The sequence below is a fragment of the Terrapene carolina genome, unplaced genomic scaffold, assembly GCF_002925995.2.
Source record: "Terrapene carolina triunguis isolate 2854851 unplaced genomic scaffold, T_m_triunguis-2.0 Scaffold113, whole genome shotgun sequence".
NCBI lineage: Eukaryota > Metazoa > Chordata > Testudines > Emydidae > Terrapene > Terrapene triunguis.
Window position 1 is genome coordinate 13490237 of NW_020664464.1, and position 12971 is coordinate 13503207.

Here is a 12971-nt window from a genome sequence, read left to right on the forward strand (position 1 = left end):
ACACACACACACACACACACACACACACACACACACACACACACACAAAGTTTAAATATAGTGAACATTTTACATGGACTATGATAGATTATTCTCTAATAAAAATATTTTTGTTTTCATCTATACACATGGGGGGAGGGATGGTACTTACCAATACAATATCCAGTAGTTATTTTAATTTCAAAAACTGCTATACTGGCAGAATTATCTTGTCCCAGTACACCTTCCAGTACAATCTGGAAAATATAAATACAATAGTATAACTGGGTGCTAATATTTCTGTTACTATATCAGATATCTAAACTTTAAAATTCGGATATTAGAGTAGCTAAATAAATGTAGTGGTCTCGTCCTGTGTTTAATAACTAGAGGTGCCCTTGCTGGCAGCCCAACAGAGAGACCAAGGATGGAATGGGCATGGAGACTGTACTGCTCTCTTTCCTCTAAGTCAGTGCTAAAGCACATTGATGGGTAGTGAGAGGAAGCCTGCATTTTACCCACTATGTTATACCTGTTTTGCAGATAACAGACTTCAGACTCATCTGCTGTTGATATGGCACCTTCAGATGCCCATTAATTTACTATAAAGAGATAAAACACTCACAGATCCTCTCTCTCAAAACTTCACAATTATGGCTACTCTTAAGTAGGATGGGCTGAGTAGGCCCAGGCAGCAGACTCCTGCTTCCCCTGCTCTAATACTCCTGCATGGGAGGCAGCTATGGCTGCAACTGCTCCAGAAGCACATGTCCAAAAGAGACATGTCTGATCAGAATGGGAACAAGGCCATGGCTCTGGCCCCGGGGCCCCAGCTAATGCTGGCAAGGCAAACACTTAGGAGTTCTGCGTACTACTGCTGGTATATGGATGTATCAATGTGCCTCCCATTCCCCCTAGAGGCTATTGGGAAAAATTCAACTCTTAGGTATCTCCAGTGACTTGAACAGCATTACATCACAGATGAATTTAACCTACCATGTTTTACACAAGCATGGAACCTGCTCTTGCTCCCACTAAAATCAATAGAACATTTATCATTTACTTTCCTGGGGACAGGCTCAGATACAGAACTACCACTGCTGGGGCAGAGCACCTCCCTCCCACCTCAGCTCAGGCTCTTATGCATGTGTGTATGCACAGTTTGGGGACATTAAGGGGGAATGACCATCCTTATCATTCCATCACCAGGTATTCTTTATTGCTCCCACGAGCCCTGTGACAAAAACAAGACCAAAAGCATGGGCCTAGTGTAGCTACTGCCACCATTCAAGACAATGACTTTTTTTCAGGGGTACTTGCTGAAGTTTTCTAAGCTTGTATGTCAACATAAATGGAACCTGGGGATGGTTCTCATGCAGTCATTCAGTGAGGTAGTGATGTCACAGGGACCTGGAGAAAAAAAGCTTCTAGATGGTTCAGTGAGAGTTGGAGGCAGCTAGTGAGGTAGTGCGGGAGCTAGCAATGAGCTGGGAGCTTTGAGACCAGACTGTAAAGTGAAGAAAGCTATTGCCAGATACTCTATGGAAAGGAGCTTGGGTATTGGTACAGCCCTGTAAGCCTCTAACCCTCTGCTCCTTTGAGGATAGGGGAGCAGAAGAACCAGTGAGCATGAGAGTAACAAAAGCTAAGCAGCTCTCTAAAGAAGAGTGGTGACTGGGAACTAATTACTGATCTGGGGACATAGCTGATTAATCCAAGTGGGGTAAGAATTGATTAATTTGGGGAGGTTACTAATTGATTTCATTGATAGGGGACAGCATTAATTATTTGATTTTAGGGGCTGAACATATATGGAGGTCAGCATTAACTACTTGATTTTAGGGATAGAATTAATAGATTGCTATCCCGAATCAATCTCCAAATCAAGCAGTTTTAAAATGCCTAGATGCCCTGGAACCAGCAGCTAACAGGTTACAGGAAGGATTAATTCTTTCATCCCTGGCAGTTACATAAACTGAGTATCATGCACTCTATAGGAGTTTTTTGAAAGACCTTAAAAAGTGAGGTCCTATTTGCACCAAAGACCACCTTTTGTGAAGTAGAGACCTGTTTACATACGTGCAGTTCTATGCCTACTCTTTCTGTCCAAATATCATGCGTGCTCAGATCGGATATTTGCATACCACTCTGGCAGCCCCAGCTTGATCCCAGGCTTATTTGGAGAATTGTCCCTGACAACATTTCGGCAACTATGTATTAATCTGAAATCCTTTGTGCACCTAACTTCCACTGAATTCAATGGGAGTTTTACATACATTAGGCCTGCATGTTCAGGTCCTTGAACATGTAGCATAGGAAAGTGGGTGAAAACTAGTTTGGGTTCCAGTGAAAAAGCTTTCATTTTCCACTGAGTTCTCTTTCTGTGTTCTCACTACTCAAAGATTCTCCTACTGAAAACAACAATGAAAGCCAAGAAGAACGTCAATGTTGTTTGCAGTGTTGTTGTAGCTGCGTTGGTCCCAGGACATTAGAAAGACAAGCAGGGCCGGCTCCAGGGTTTTTGCTGCCCCAAGCGGCGGGGGGAAGAAAAACAAACAAACAAAAAGCTGCGATCGCGATCGGCGGCACTTCGGTGGCAGGTCCACCGCGCTGCTTTCTTCTTCAGCGGCACTTCGGTGGCAGGTCCTTCCCTCCAAGAGGGACCGAGGGACCCGCTGCCAAATTGCCGCCGAAGACCTGGACGTGCCGCCCCTTTCCCTCAGCCGCCCCAAGCACCCGCTTGCTGCGCTGGTGCCTGGAGCTGGCCCTGAAGACAAGGTAAGTGAGGTAATATCTTTTAGTGGACTGACTTCTGTTCATGAAAGAGACAAGTTTATGAGCTACACAGAACTCTTCTTCAGATCTATGACAGTTTGTTGAATAATACTGATTACTTTTTCCAGACCTGAAGAAGAGCTCTGTGCCGCAAAAAAGCTTGTCTCTTCCACCAGCAGAAGTTGGTCCGTTAAAAGATATTATCTCACCCACCTCATCTCTCTGGTTAACAAGAGTCACTACATTCCAGCATGTGCACAGTAAATCCAGTACTATCTTCTACAATTGTGCTTACTTTGTACTTTTTTGTGCTGTTTCTTAAATCAAGACTGGCTATGAGCCAGCTATCTGAAGGCTCCTTGGCTGACCAAAGTAAATGATCAAAGCTCTCTCCTTGTAACCTCAGATACAGGTTTAGCCTGGTAGGATCAAATGAAGTCTCTGAAGCTGTTGCAATCTGATATATAAGCCTGATGCAGCTCCACTCTTCAGAATGTAGTTCAGGACTGGTAAGTACTGCTTTTTCACCCTGAGTTCCCCAGGAAGTATCCACAGAAATGTAATGGCCTAGGAACACAAACACACACAAAAATAGGACAATAAATGTCAGATACTTTACTTGTGCATCACTAGATAAAAGTATTCATTTTAGGGAGGAAACGTTGTATAGAGGTTAGACCAGGACATTGAGACAGGACTCCTACATTTTATTTCCAGCTCCTCCACTGACTTACTGTGAAAGACATTTAATCACTCTATGACCAATTTACTCATCTGTAGACAAGATATAATCTACCTTACAGATACTAAGAATCTTAATTAAAGTTTGTAAAATGCTTTGAGATCCTCAGATAAAAGATGCTATAAGTGCAAAGAATTAATTTTTTAAACAAATTCCGGTTATTTTACTCAAGTATTGTCCTTTAAACCTATAGTTTTATGGAGTGATTATTTATATAGATAATAAATGGATATCCTACAGGAACATTCAATTATTTTCTGGACAGAAACATCTCTATCTTCATTTTATAATTCAACTTTTTTTAAAATAAAAATATATTTTAACTGATACTTAGTAAAATCTAAGCACTTCTCGTAGTTTTGCAGTAGAACTTGAAATAAGCTGTTGGCAGTTCTTTCTAAGGTTACTACTGAAAATATACACTAATATGTACAAATGCCCTGATTCATCAAAGCACTAAAGCACATGCTTAACTTTAAACACATGAGTAGTCCCCAAAGAGCCAATGGAACTAGACTTGTACTTAAAACTAACTACATGCTTAAGTGTTGTTGTTTGTTTGGAATGGGACCTCAGACACTAACCTAACATCAGGAATAAAGATCCACAGGGCTACATGTGGAAGCTGAAAAGTGATAAAAAAAACAAACAAACATAAGGGAAAAAGAAAAGGAGATAAATCTGATGCAAACTAGAAGCCCAATCCTGCAGACTTTATTTACATAAAAGTAAGACTAAGATTTGGAGACTACGAAGGAATAAAAAAACCAAACGCAAAGAAAGCTAGTAGTCAGCAAAACAGAGAAACAAATTAAGAAAACTTCAAGGAAAAGCCAGTGTTAGAGAGTCTGTTTCTACAATATTATCTGGCCAAAACGAGTAGATAGCACAAGACCCCATGAAACTACCCTGTGGTCAGTCTGATGCCATCTTCTATATTTGCATATCACCTAGACCTCCTGTAAAATGATCTTAGGCAACCTACTGGGAGCACATAAGGGACAAATCTTATTCCCATCACCCACTCCAAATGGTTAGGCTGGGAGCCAGGGCTCTCTCTGGAGGCAGGGCTGGGAAAAGTTCTGTCCGAGTGAGTGGCTCTTCAGAGCTGCAGTAGTATCACATGCCCCTTCACTTCCTTCTGTCCGGTTTTTCGCTCAGTGGCTCCACATGGCTACAAATTCAGGGCCCCATTCAGCAAGGTATCTAAGGGAGTGCTTAACTTCAAGCCCATGAGTAGCATTGAAGTTAAGCACATATCTAAGTACTTTGCTAAACTGGGACCTGAGTGAGCACAGCCCAATTCCCAAGATCCCAACTGTGCAATGACGGGGAAAATTAATCCATCTCACATTCAGAAGGCTTTGGCCCTTTGTACAGCAAATAACCCAGAAACAGAGCTCAATTCACTCTCCCGCCATCTTCTTTGTTCCATTCCTGTAGCCCAAAGGGGATGGAACGTGGTGGTCCTGTGACCCCAGTAGCTGTAGAGCTGGCATACACAGCTCCTAACTTACCCTTTCCTAAACCCCTGGCACAGGCTACACATCAGGGGCAGAGGATGGGGAGTAAATGTGGCTAAAGTATAGTGTGCTCCAGCTATCCTCTGCCAGCAAATAATCCATTGGTCACTGTTACCACTGATGCACATTACAGCATCCACCAGGCAGCTCCCTGACACACTCTGCAGCTCTGAGTGGCAACTCTGGACAAGAGAAATTCTGGCCTATAATGTATATGCTTGCACTGTAAGCTGTTTAGGAGTTGCTTACAAATATTGGCTGTTTGCCTGCCTTCAAATAGCTCCTCAATCCTGCCATTTATTTTGGTCAAATATGTGACTGCTGCTCACACATCCAAAACACAACCTATTAAAAATCTTTGTTGTATTTTTAGGAATGGATTTTCACATCTTGCCATGATCTCTCCTTGCAAGACAGATATCTACAGTACATGTTTTAGTCGCTAGGCCTTGGAATATGTTCATTATGGCATGTTAATCACGGGTGACTTGCTAATGCAGCAATATGTAAAAGAAAAACAAATCAAGGGCCAAATATTGAAAAATGGGCACCACTTGTGCTTGCCATATATGAATGTGTGCAACTAAACAGGTAACTGCATATATAAAAGATGCAGTTGCGTGTGCAAGTCAAGTAATGCACAGTATATTTGTACATGTTTGTTTTTATCTCTTCTTACCAAGATCTAGAATGGTATTATGAAATGTTTATCTAAATGATCTTTAAAAAGACAGGAATTCTATAACAATTAATATACCCTCTGAAAAATATTATCTTCTTATCTCCATCAGGTTTGTCCTTACTCTAATCCATTCTATGAGAGATATTCTAGCTCATACACAAGCAAGTTATTAAATACACTCCTGCTTGTGAAATGTGAATAGTTTTAATCAGGGTTTTTCCTTTAGTATACAGTTTGCCCACTGTCATTCAAACTGCAGGAAGAAATTGGTATAGAAATATATTCATGGATTTTTACCTGGTTTGAATGACCAGCTTGCATGTATGTAAAAACCTGTTTTTACGTGCACAAAGAGAAAACTTTAGGTCTGATTCTGATCTCACACTAGATTTACATCATTGTAACTCCACATATTTCAGTGGAGTGACTCCTGATTTACAGTGTAGTTGACATCAGTAGGCTCCACATTCAGAAAATGCATGTCATTTTTAAAAAATTCTAAACATAATCATGCAGAAACATTGCTAGGAGTTTTGTTTTGTATTGAGTTAACCAGCAATATCCAGCTCAGGCAGGAATTTGATTTTCAAGATAGTCCTACTTTTGCCCAGTTTTAACACATGGATACAAAGAAACATATAATTCAGAGTCCAGACATTGCAATTGATGTTTAGATTTCAGTCCTATTTTAGTCTAGAATTTGTGAGAAACCCCAAAGGAAACACAACCTCCTTATGGCTGCAAACCATAATACTCACTATTTTGTGTTTTTCAAAAATAGATTAGTATAAAGACAGGGGAAAATTCGTTCAAATAGAGACCTCAAATTACCAGCTACATGACTCAACTGCCTTTCTAACTTGAAAACTTAATTATAAAGTAGACGAGGGTCTACTTTTCTCTCATAAATGGTAATTTGTTTTAAAATGTCCTCTAGTGACTCCAGTCTAGATGTTTATGCCACCATAAATTTGATTCTGCTCCCTAAATACATGATACACTTGTTCTCATTTGCTCTAGACTCCACGCGAAAGTGAACAGCATATTTGATCGCAAAGCTGGAAAGCCTGTCTCTTGAGTCAGGTCTCTTTCAGATTAATTTGACCAGTTCATTGTTATACGCTAAAGCCCTTCTGCAGCAGAGGTGATGAGACTTTGAGAAGCTCGGTTCTATAAGATGCTGAGCACTCTGACTTCAGTCCAGCAAAGCACTTCAGCACATACTTAATTTTATGCATTTTAAACATTGCAGGATCAAGCTCAGACAGAGACAAAATTCTAAACCTCTTACAAATGAATGGTGGCACTGACTAATATGCTGCCATTGCAGCACAAGGACACTGTCCAGCAGAAAGGACTACAAGGACTTGGTCCAGAGCGATGGTGGGAGAGAAGTTAAGGGGTGTTTATGAGGGAAAATACTCCCCCAAGTAGAGAGGGGTGCATATGCAGAGTTGTCATTGCTCCAGCCAGAAAAGAAGAAAAATGTTGCCTCCAGAAGTTCCCTTCTGTTTGGGGAAACCTTTGGAAGCTGCTGAACTTGGTAGATCTCTTGTTAAAGGCTTATTGCAGAGACAACTTTTAAGACAGAAGCAGCAAAGAGTCCTGTGGCACCTTATAGACTAACAGACATATTGGAGCATGAGCTTTCGTGGGTAAATACCCACCTGTTGCATGCATAGATTTTTGTTGGAAAGCTGAAAACCAAAACACTTTCAGTTTTCAGCCAGAAGTATTTGGTTTTCAGGTGTTCAGTATTCTGGTGAAAAATTGAAAAAATTTGAGGAAGGCAGACAACTTCAGCAAACAGTTTAATTTAGGCGAAAACCCAGTTTTTCCTTGAAAAAGGTTGGACCAAATATGGAATCTTGAAGCTGAACACCTTAAATCTAATCTCATGAAACTTCTGCAGTTTTCAGCCAAAATCTCATGAGAACAGCCAGTAAGATTTCAGTGCTGTCAAATCAAACCTTAATCTAAACCAGATCTAAACACTGCCTTCACAGTGCAAACTTCATTGTGCAAAATGATGTCGGCATGGCTGTGGGAAATAGTGTTTGTTAGCTAACCACTGTTGCAGGAAGAGCAAAGCTTAATACATATTTTGTAAAATGGTGTAGACATCTACAAAAACGGTGTCTACTTTGTTCTTTTATTCTTGGCCATAGAATGGTATGTTAAAAAACAAAACTAGATATTGTTATGCCAAAGGAGATATCCACAGAGCAAATTTTTGATCCTAGAAACCTTGATGATACCTCTTCTAATTTTTGTATGGAAGGTACAGAGGAAACAATCACATGACGTAACTTTTTTCTCCCCCCTAAAACTGTACCGTTGCTAGGTTGAATGAACAGCTGCACCAGACATAAACGCCTGTGAAGGGTGGAACATATCTGTGGTTACAGTTCCAAATGTTTACACCCTGTTACATCAGTAGAATTGGTAATTTTTAGTTCTGACAAATGCTTTGTAATCTCTTTTTTAATGGCCTGTAGTTTAGTTTGTTAGCCACAATATCTGGCTTCCTGCCTTTCATGTTACTCATAGAATGTGCAATCAGTGTAATTTTCTTACTGTTTTGAGGAACAAATGCTGCAAAAAAAAAAATGTTGCTATAACCAGTGCTTAGTGATATATTGATGCCCTTTAGATTTTACTATAATAGCATTGAAACACTGAAATTTGCTAAGTAAAGATAAAATCATTGTGATCTAGAAGTGCAGTGTTTGTGTGAAAAAATGGCAAGGTTATGGCCTAATTAATTTAAACTGAATGTCAGTCTTTAAGGAACTGATTATTAGAGAAGCAAGGTCAGAGACATACTCACTCATGGGAGTTTAAAGGCCTCGTCCTTCAAACTTTACTGACGTGAGCAGTCCCACTGACATCAATTGGGTTTGCAGGATTTATTCTTACAGCCGTAGGTCTAGATTGTCACTGCCCTTGCTTGGATGTACAGGGGGTAAGATGAACTTTCTCCCGTTAGACTGTCTTCCAGCCACAAGTGAAAAAGGGGAATTATTTGCCTGATATTCCCCCCTGCAAGCAAGTGGGTGAGGAGCGGATGGAGAGTTGGAGGAGCTCTGGCTCTACTACCTCCCACCAACTTGGCAGCCATAGTAGCTGGCTGTGTGGCACAGTAGGGAGTAAACTGCTCCAAGAAAATAGTTGAAGTACCATACTCCCCACCCAGAGCAAGGGGTGAGCAGGGGAGGAATTGTGACTGAGTCATTGTTCTCTGGTCTGTGCCTGGGATGAAGCAGATACTTAGGGCATATGGTTGTTACAGTCTGGCCCATGCTGATAACTCTCTGTGATCACTAGTAAGTGAAATGTTCTGTACTGTTGAAGGGAAGGGGATTTTGAGGAATATTTGTATATATGATATGCTAGAAAATAAAATTAGGTTCAATGAGAACTCTGCCTTAAAAGTATCAGAGGGGTAGCCGTATTAGTCTGGATCTGTAAAAGCAGCAAAGAGTCCTGTGGCACCTTATAGACTAACAGATGTATTGGAGCATGAGCTTTTCGTGGGTGAATACCCACTTCGTCGCATGCATGCAACGGATTCTATGCATCCGAAGAAGTGGGCTGTAGCCCACGAAAGCTTATGCTCAAATAAATTTGTTAGTCTCTAAGGTGCCACAAGTACTCCTGTTCTTTTTGCGGATACAGACTAACACAGCTGCTACTCTGAAACCATCTATATATTATTTTCACATGCACCCAGACTTTCATGCCAAGGTTAGAGAATCAAATTTAAATTGTAACTATAGCAATCTCAGCATGCCCATTCAAGGTTTGACACAGCTATGCACTGCCCTTTATATACAGAAGCATGCCTATAAGCAAACTCTAGCCCTAACTTAATGAAGGTGAAGCCTACATTCCAAGAAGTCCACAAATTATAGCGTTACTGTTCCTACAGCAATGCAATTTGACTGCATTGCGCCTATGTAGTATTTTCTATTCTTGTTAAATTGTGGCTGAGTGTATTTCTGTTTAGGTTGTTACATTTATGCCATAAAATGTACATGATGTGCAGGGTGGTCAAATTAACATTGTGGCAGGAACCTTAATTGTCACTTGTACTGACTTTTGTCTCTTAACTGTTTATCCTTAAAAGTGACTATGAAAAGAACTTTGTGGGGTGACTGAAACATTTTGGGTGAAGCACCTACTGCACCATTCTGACTGCAGTGTATTGAGTTCCTGCCCACAATGATGAGTCACTGTCCTGGGTGCAGTGGTACAGGTAGAAATGGTTTAAGGCAGAAGTGGGCAAACTACGGCCCGTGGGCCACATCCGTCCCACGGGACCCTCCTGCCCAACCCCTGAGCTCCTGGCCCAGGAGGCTAGCCCTCGGCCCCTCCCCTGCTGTTCCACCTCCCCCGCAGCCTCAGCTCACTGCGCCGCCGGCGCAATGCTCTGGGCGGCCAGGCAGCACAGCTGCAGAGCCTCGGCCTCACCTGGTGCTCTGTGCTGCACGGTGGCATGGCTGGCTCCAACTGGGCAGCACAGCTGCCTGTCCTGGTGCTCTGGGCGGTGCAGCTGGAGCGCTGCCAGCTTCCGGTGCTCCAGGCAGTGCAGTAAGGGGGCAGAGAGCGGGGGAGGGCTTGGATAGAGGGCAGTGGAGTTCGGGGTGGTGGTCAGGGAGAGAGGGTGTGGATGGGGGAGGGGCGGTCAGAGGGCGGGGAACAGGAGGGTTGAATGGGGGCTGGGGTCCCAGGGGAGCAGTCAGGAATGAGAGGAGGGGTTGGATGGGGCAGCGGGGGGCAGTCAGGGGTAGGGGTTCCGGGGGCGGTCAGGGAACAGGGAGAAGGTGTGGTTGGATGGGGCGGGGGGGCAGTCAGGAATGAGAGGAGGGGTTGGATGGGGCGGTGGGGGGCAGTCAGTGGCGGGGGGGTCCAGGGGCGGTCAGGAGACAGGAAATGGGGGGGGTTGGATGGGGTAGGAGTCCCTGGGGGACATCAGGGGGCAAGAAGCAGGGGGAGTCGGATAGGGGGCAGGGGCTGGGCCATGCCTGGCTGTTTGGGGAGTCACAGCCTCCCGCTAACTGGCCCTCCATACAATTTTGGAAACCCGATGTGGCCCTCAGGCCAAAAAGTTTGCCCACCCCTGGTTTAAGGCCTTCCTCTGAAGAGATGTGCCCCTACTACTAGTAAGCGGTATATTTACTGCTTTTTGTATGTGGGCACAAGACACTTCTGAAGCATTGCTACTACCAGCAGTGGTAATGCCTTTTTGCCTTGATCTATCAGCCCAACTGTAACAATCTGGCAAGTTCAGTACATGCTGCTGTTTTCTGATTTAAAACATCTGCTCCACTACAATGGTCTCATTGGTGATACTTAATTGTAGAATTTTTGGCAACAATTGTGACCTCTCTTTGCTCTCCCTCTAGATGTCCCAAGATTCTTACATCATGTACAGATTATACCAGATTCTCTGTTTGTTTCAAATGCAAGCATATGGGTTTGTTTTTTTTATAACAGCCTCATATACTTTTATACTCTTCTCAAGTTTTCCTTTGTTGTTTTTTTCAACTGTTGCATCAGCTTTAGGGGCCTGGTGTTCAAAGCATTCAAAAGTCCTTTTAAGTTGCTCATATGTGTATTTTGTTTGTCAAATCGGTTATCTACTGCAGTAAGAGCCTCCAGAAATGTTGAATTTTCCAATTTATTGCTGCCAATAGCTCTTTCAAGAACCCATCCCTGTGATTTTTGTTAGTACATTTGAGCAGGACGGGGGGTCAGATTCTGAGACCCCTCTGTGATAGGGATTTTTTGAATTGGAAGGGAAATCGTTTAGTAAAGTATTTCCTTTATTCTTTGGCATCTTAGAAAAGTTTCCATTATCTTATATGCTTAAAAGATATTTAAAAATAAAAAAGCAGTTAAAAAGGAAACATCCATGCATTCATTTGTTCACAGTGCAGTTCTCTTAGGTTCTGAACTCCACCTCTTCTTTGAATTGTGTTTTTGACAAGAATCCACATTCTGGAGAAGGTGTCCTGGGCGTTCTTACTAGACAATTGTTTGTTCTGCCATATACCAGTACAGGATAGCCCTAACACCTCCGTGATAAATGTTAAATGTTTCTCTTTCATCTATTGTACTTCAGTTGATTGTTTCCCTCTTTTATTTACACAGATGCACACCATGACTGAGTCAGATATGTATGTATGAAATTATGAACTCCATCTTGTATTATGTGTTGAACACATCTAAACTTGCCCAAGGCACTCCTACTCAACTGCATTCCAGACAGCTTCCCTGACTAAGAAGGGTACATAATACCTCTCTATCGCCAAGAAGCCATAAAAACTGCAATCTGGGGCGATTAACTTTGATCATCTGTCAGCTGTTGCCCTCCCCCCCTCCCGAACAATGAGCTCCTGTGTAGAAAAACATGTATCATAGAATATCAGAGTTGGAAGGGACCTCAGGAGGTCATCTAGTCCAACCCCCTGCTCAAAGCAGGACCAATCCCCAGACAGATTTTTGCCCCAGATCCCTAAGTGGCCCCCTCAAGGATTGAACTCACAACCCTGGGTTTAGCAGGCCAATGCTCAAACCACTGAGCTATCCCTCCCCCTGCAGGGTGCAGGTGGGGGAGCATGACTGTGGGATCTGTGGCTTCTCAGTTGGGGCACCTGGATCAGAGACAGGGTCCCCCTACTTAAGAGCAGGAGTGAGATCAGATATGAAGGAAGGTATGCCTCAGGACTTTTGTTGTTTTCAAAAATCTGTAACTCTTGAGTGCTTTGAGATTAAAGGGTCTATGGTTAAGAAATTCCTTTGCTAAGCTTGGGTTCCTTGGTTTCTTGCCACATTGTCCCCAAAAGGGTTAAACTAGAACTAGAGTGCATAGGCTAGGTGGAATTTTGAGGGAGCATGTGTAAGCAACTGGGGAAGGGGGACTCATGAGGTCTGAGGCACTGATTTCCAGGGTTTAGGGCAGATAGATGGAGCCATTCCACATCCTAAGGAGAGAGGGGATAGCTCAGTGGTTTGAGCATTAGCCTGCTAAACCCAGGGTTGTGAGGTCAATCCTTGAGAGGGCCACTTAGGGATCTAGGGCAAAAATCAGTACTTGGTCCTGTTACTGAAGGCAGGGGGCTGGATTTTCAGGGTCCCTTCCAGTTCTATGAGATAGGTACATCTCCATATATTATATTATTAAGAAAGAGTAGAAGCAGGTGGCTTGGAAACACATTGGACCCAGTGATTGGTGGGCAGCAGATTAGTGACTTTACAGTGGGGT

The 12971-nt window shown here is 42.8% G+C and overlaps 1 protein-coding gene across 2 annotated transcripts in view; it reads right to left on the minus strand.

Annotated features, from left to right (window-relative positions):
* The window catches only part of MAMDC2 (MAM domain containing 2), a 96862-nt gene that overhangs the window by 50752 nt on the left and 33139 nt on the right, over window positions 1–12971 (minus strand). For both annotated transcript variants that reach the window (XM_024211022.2, XM_024211023.3), the window contains exons 3-4: window positions 3050–3321; window positions 152–236 (exon numbers count right to left, since the gene is read on the minus strand). In XM_024211022.2, the coding sequence (XP_024066790.2) occupies window positions 152–236; window positions 3050–3321 (357 nt within the window). The remainder of the gene's footprint in view (window positions 1–151; window positions 237–3049; window positions 3322–12971) is intronic.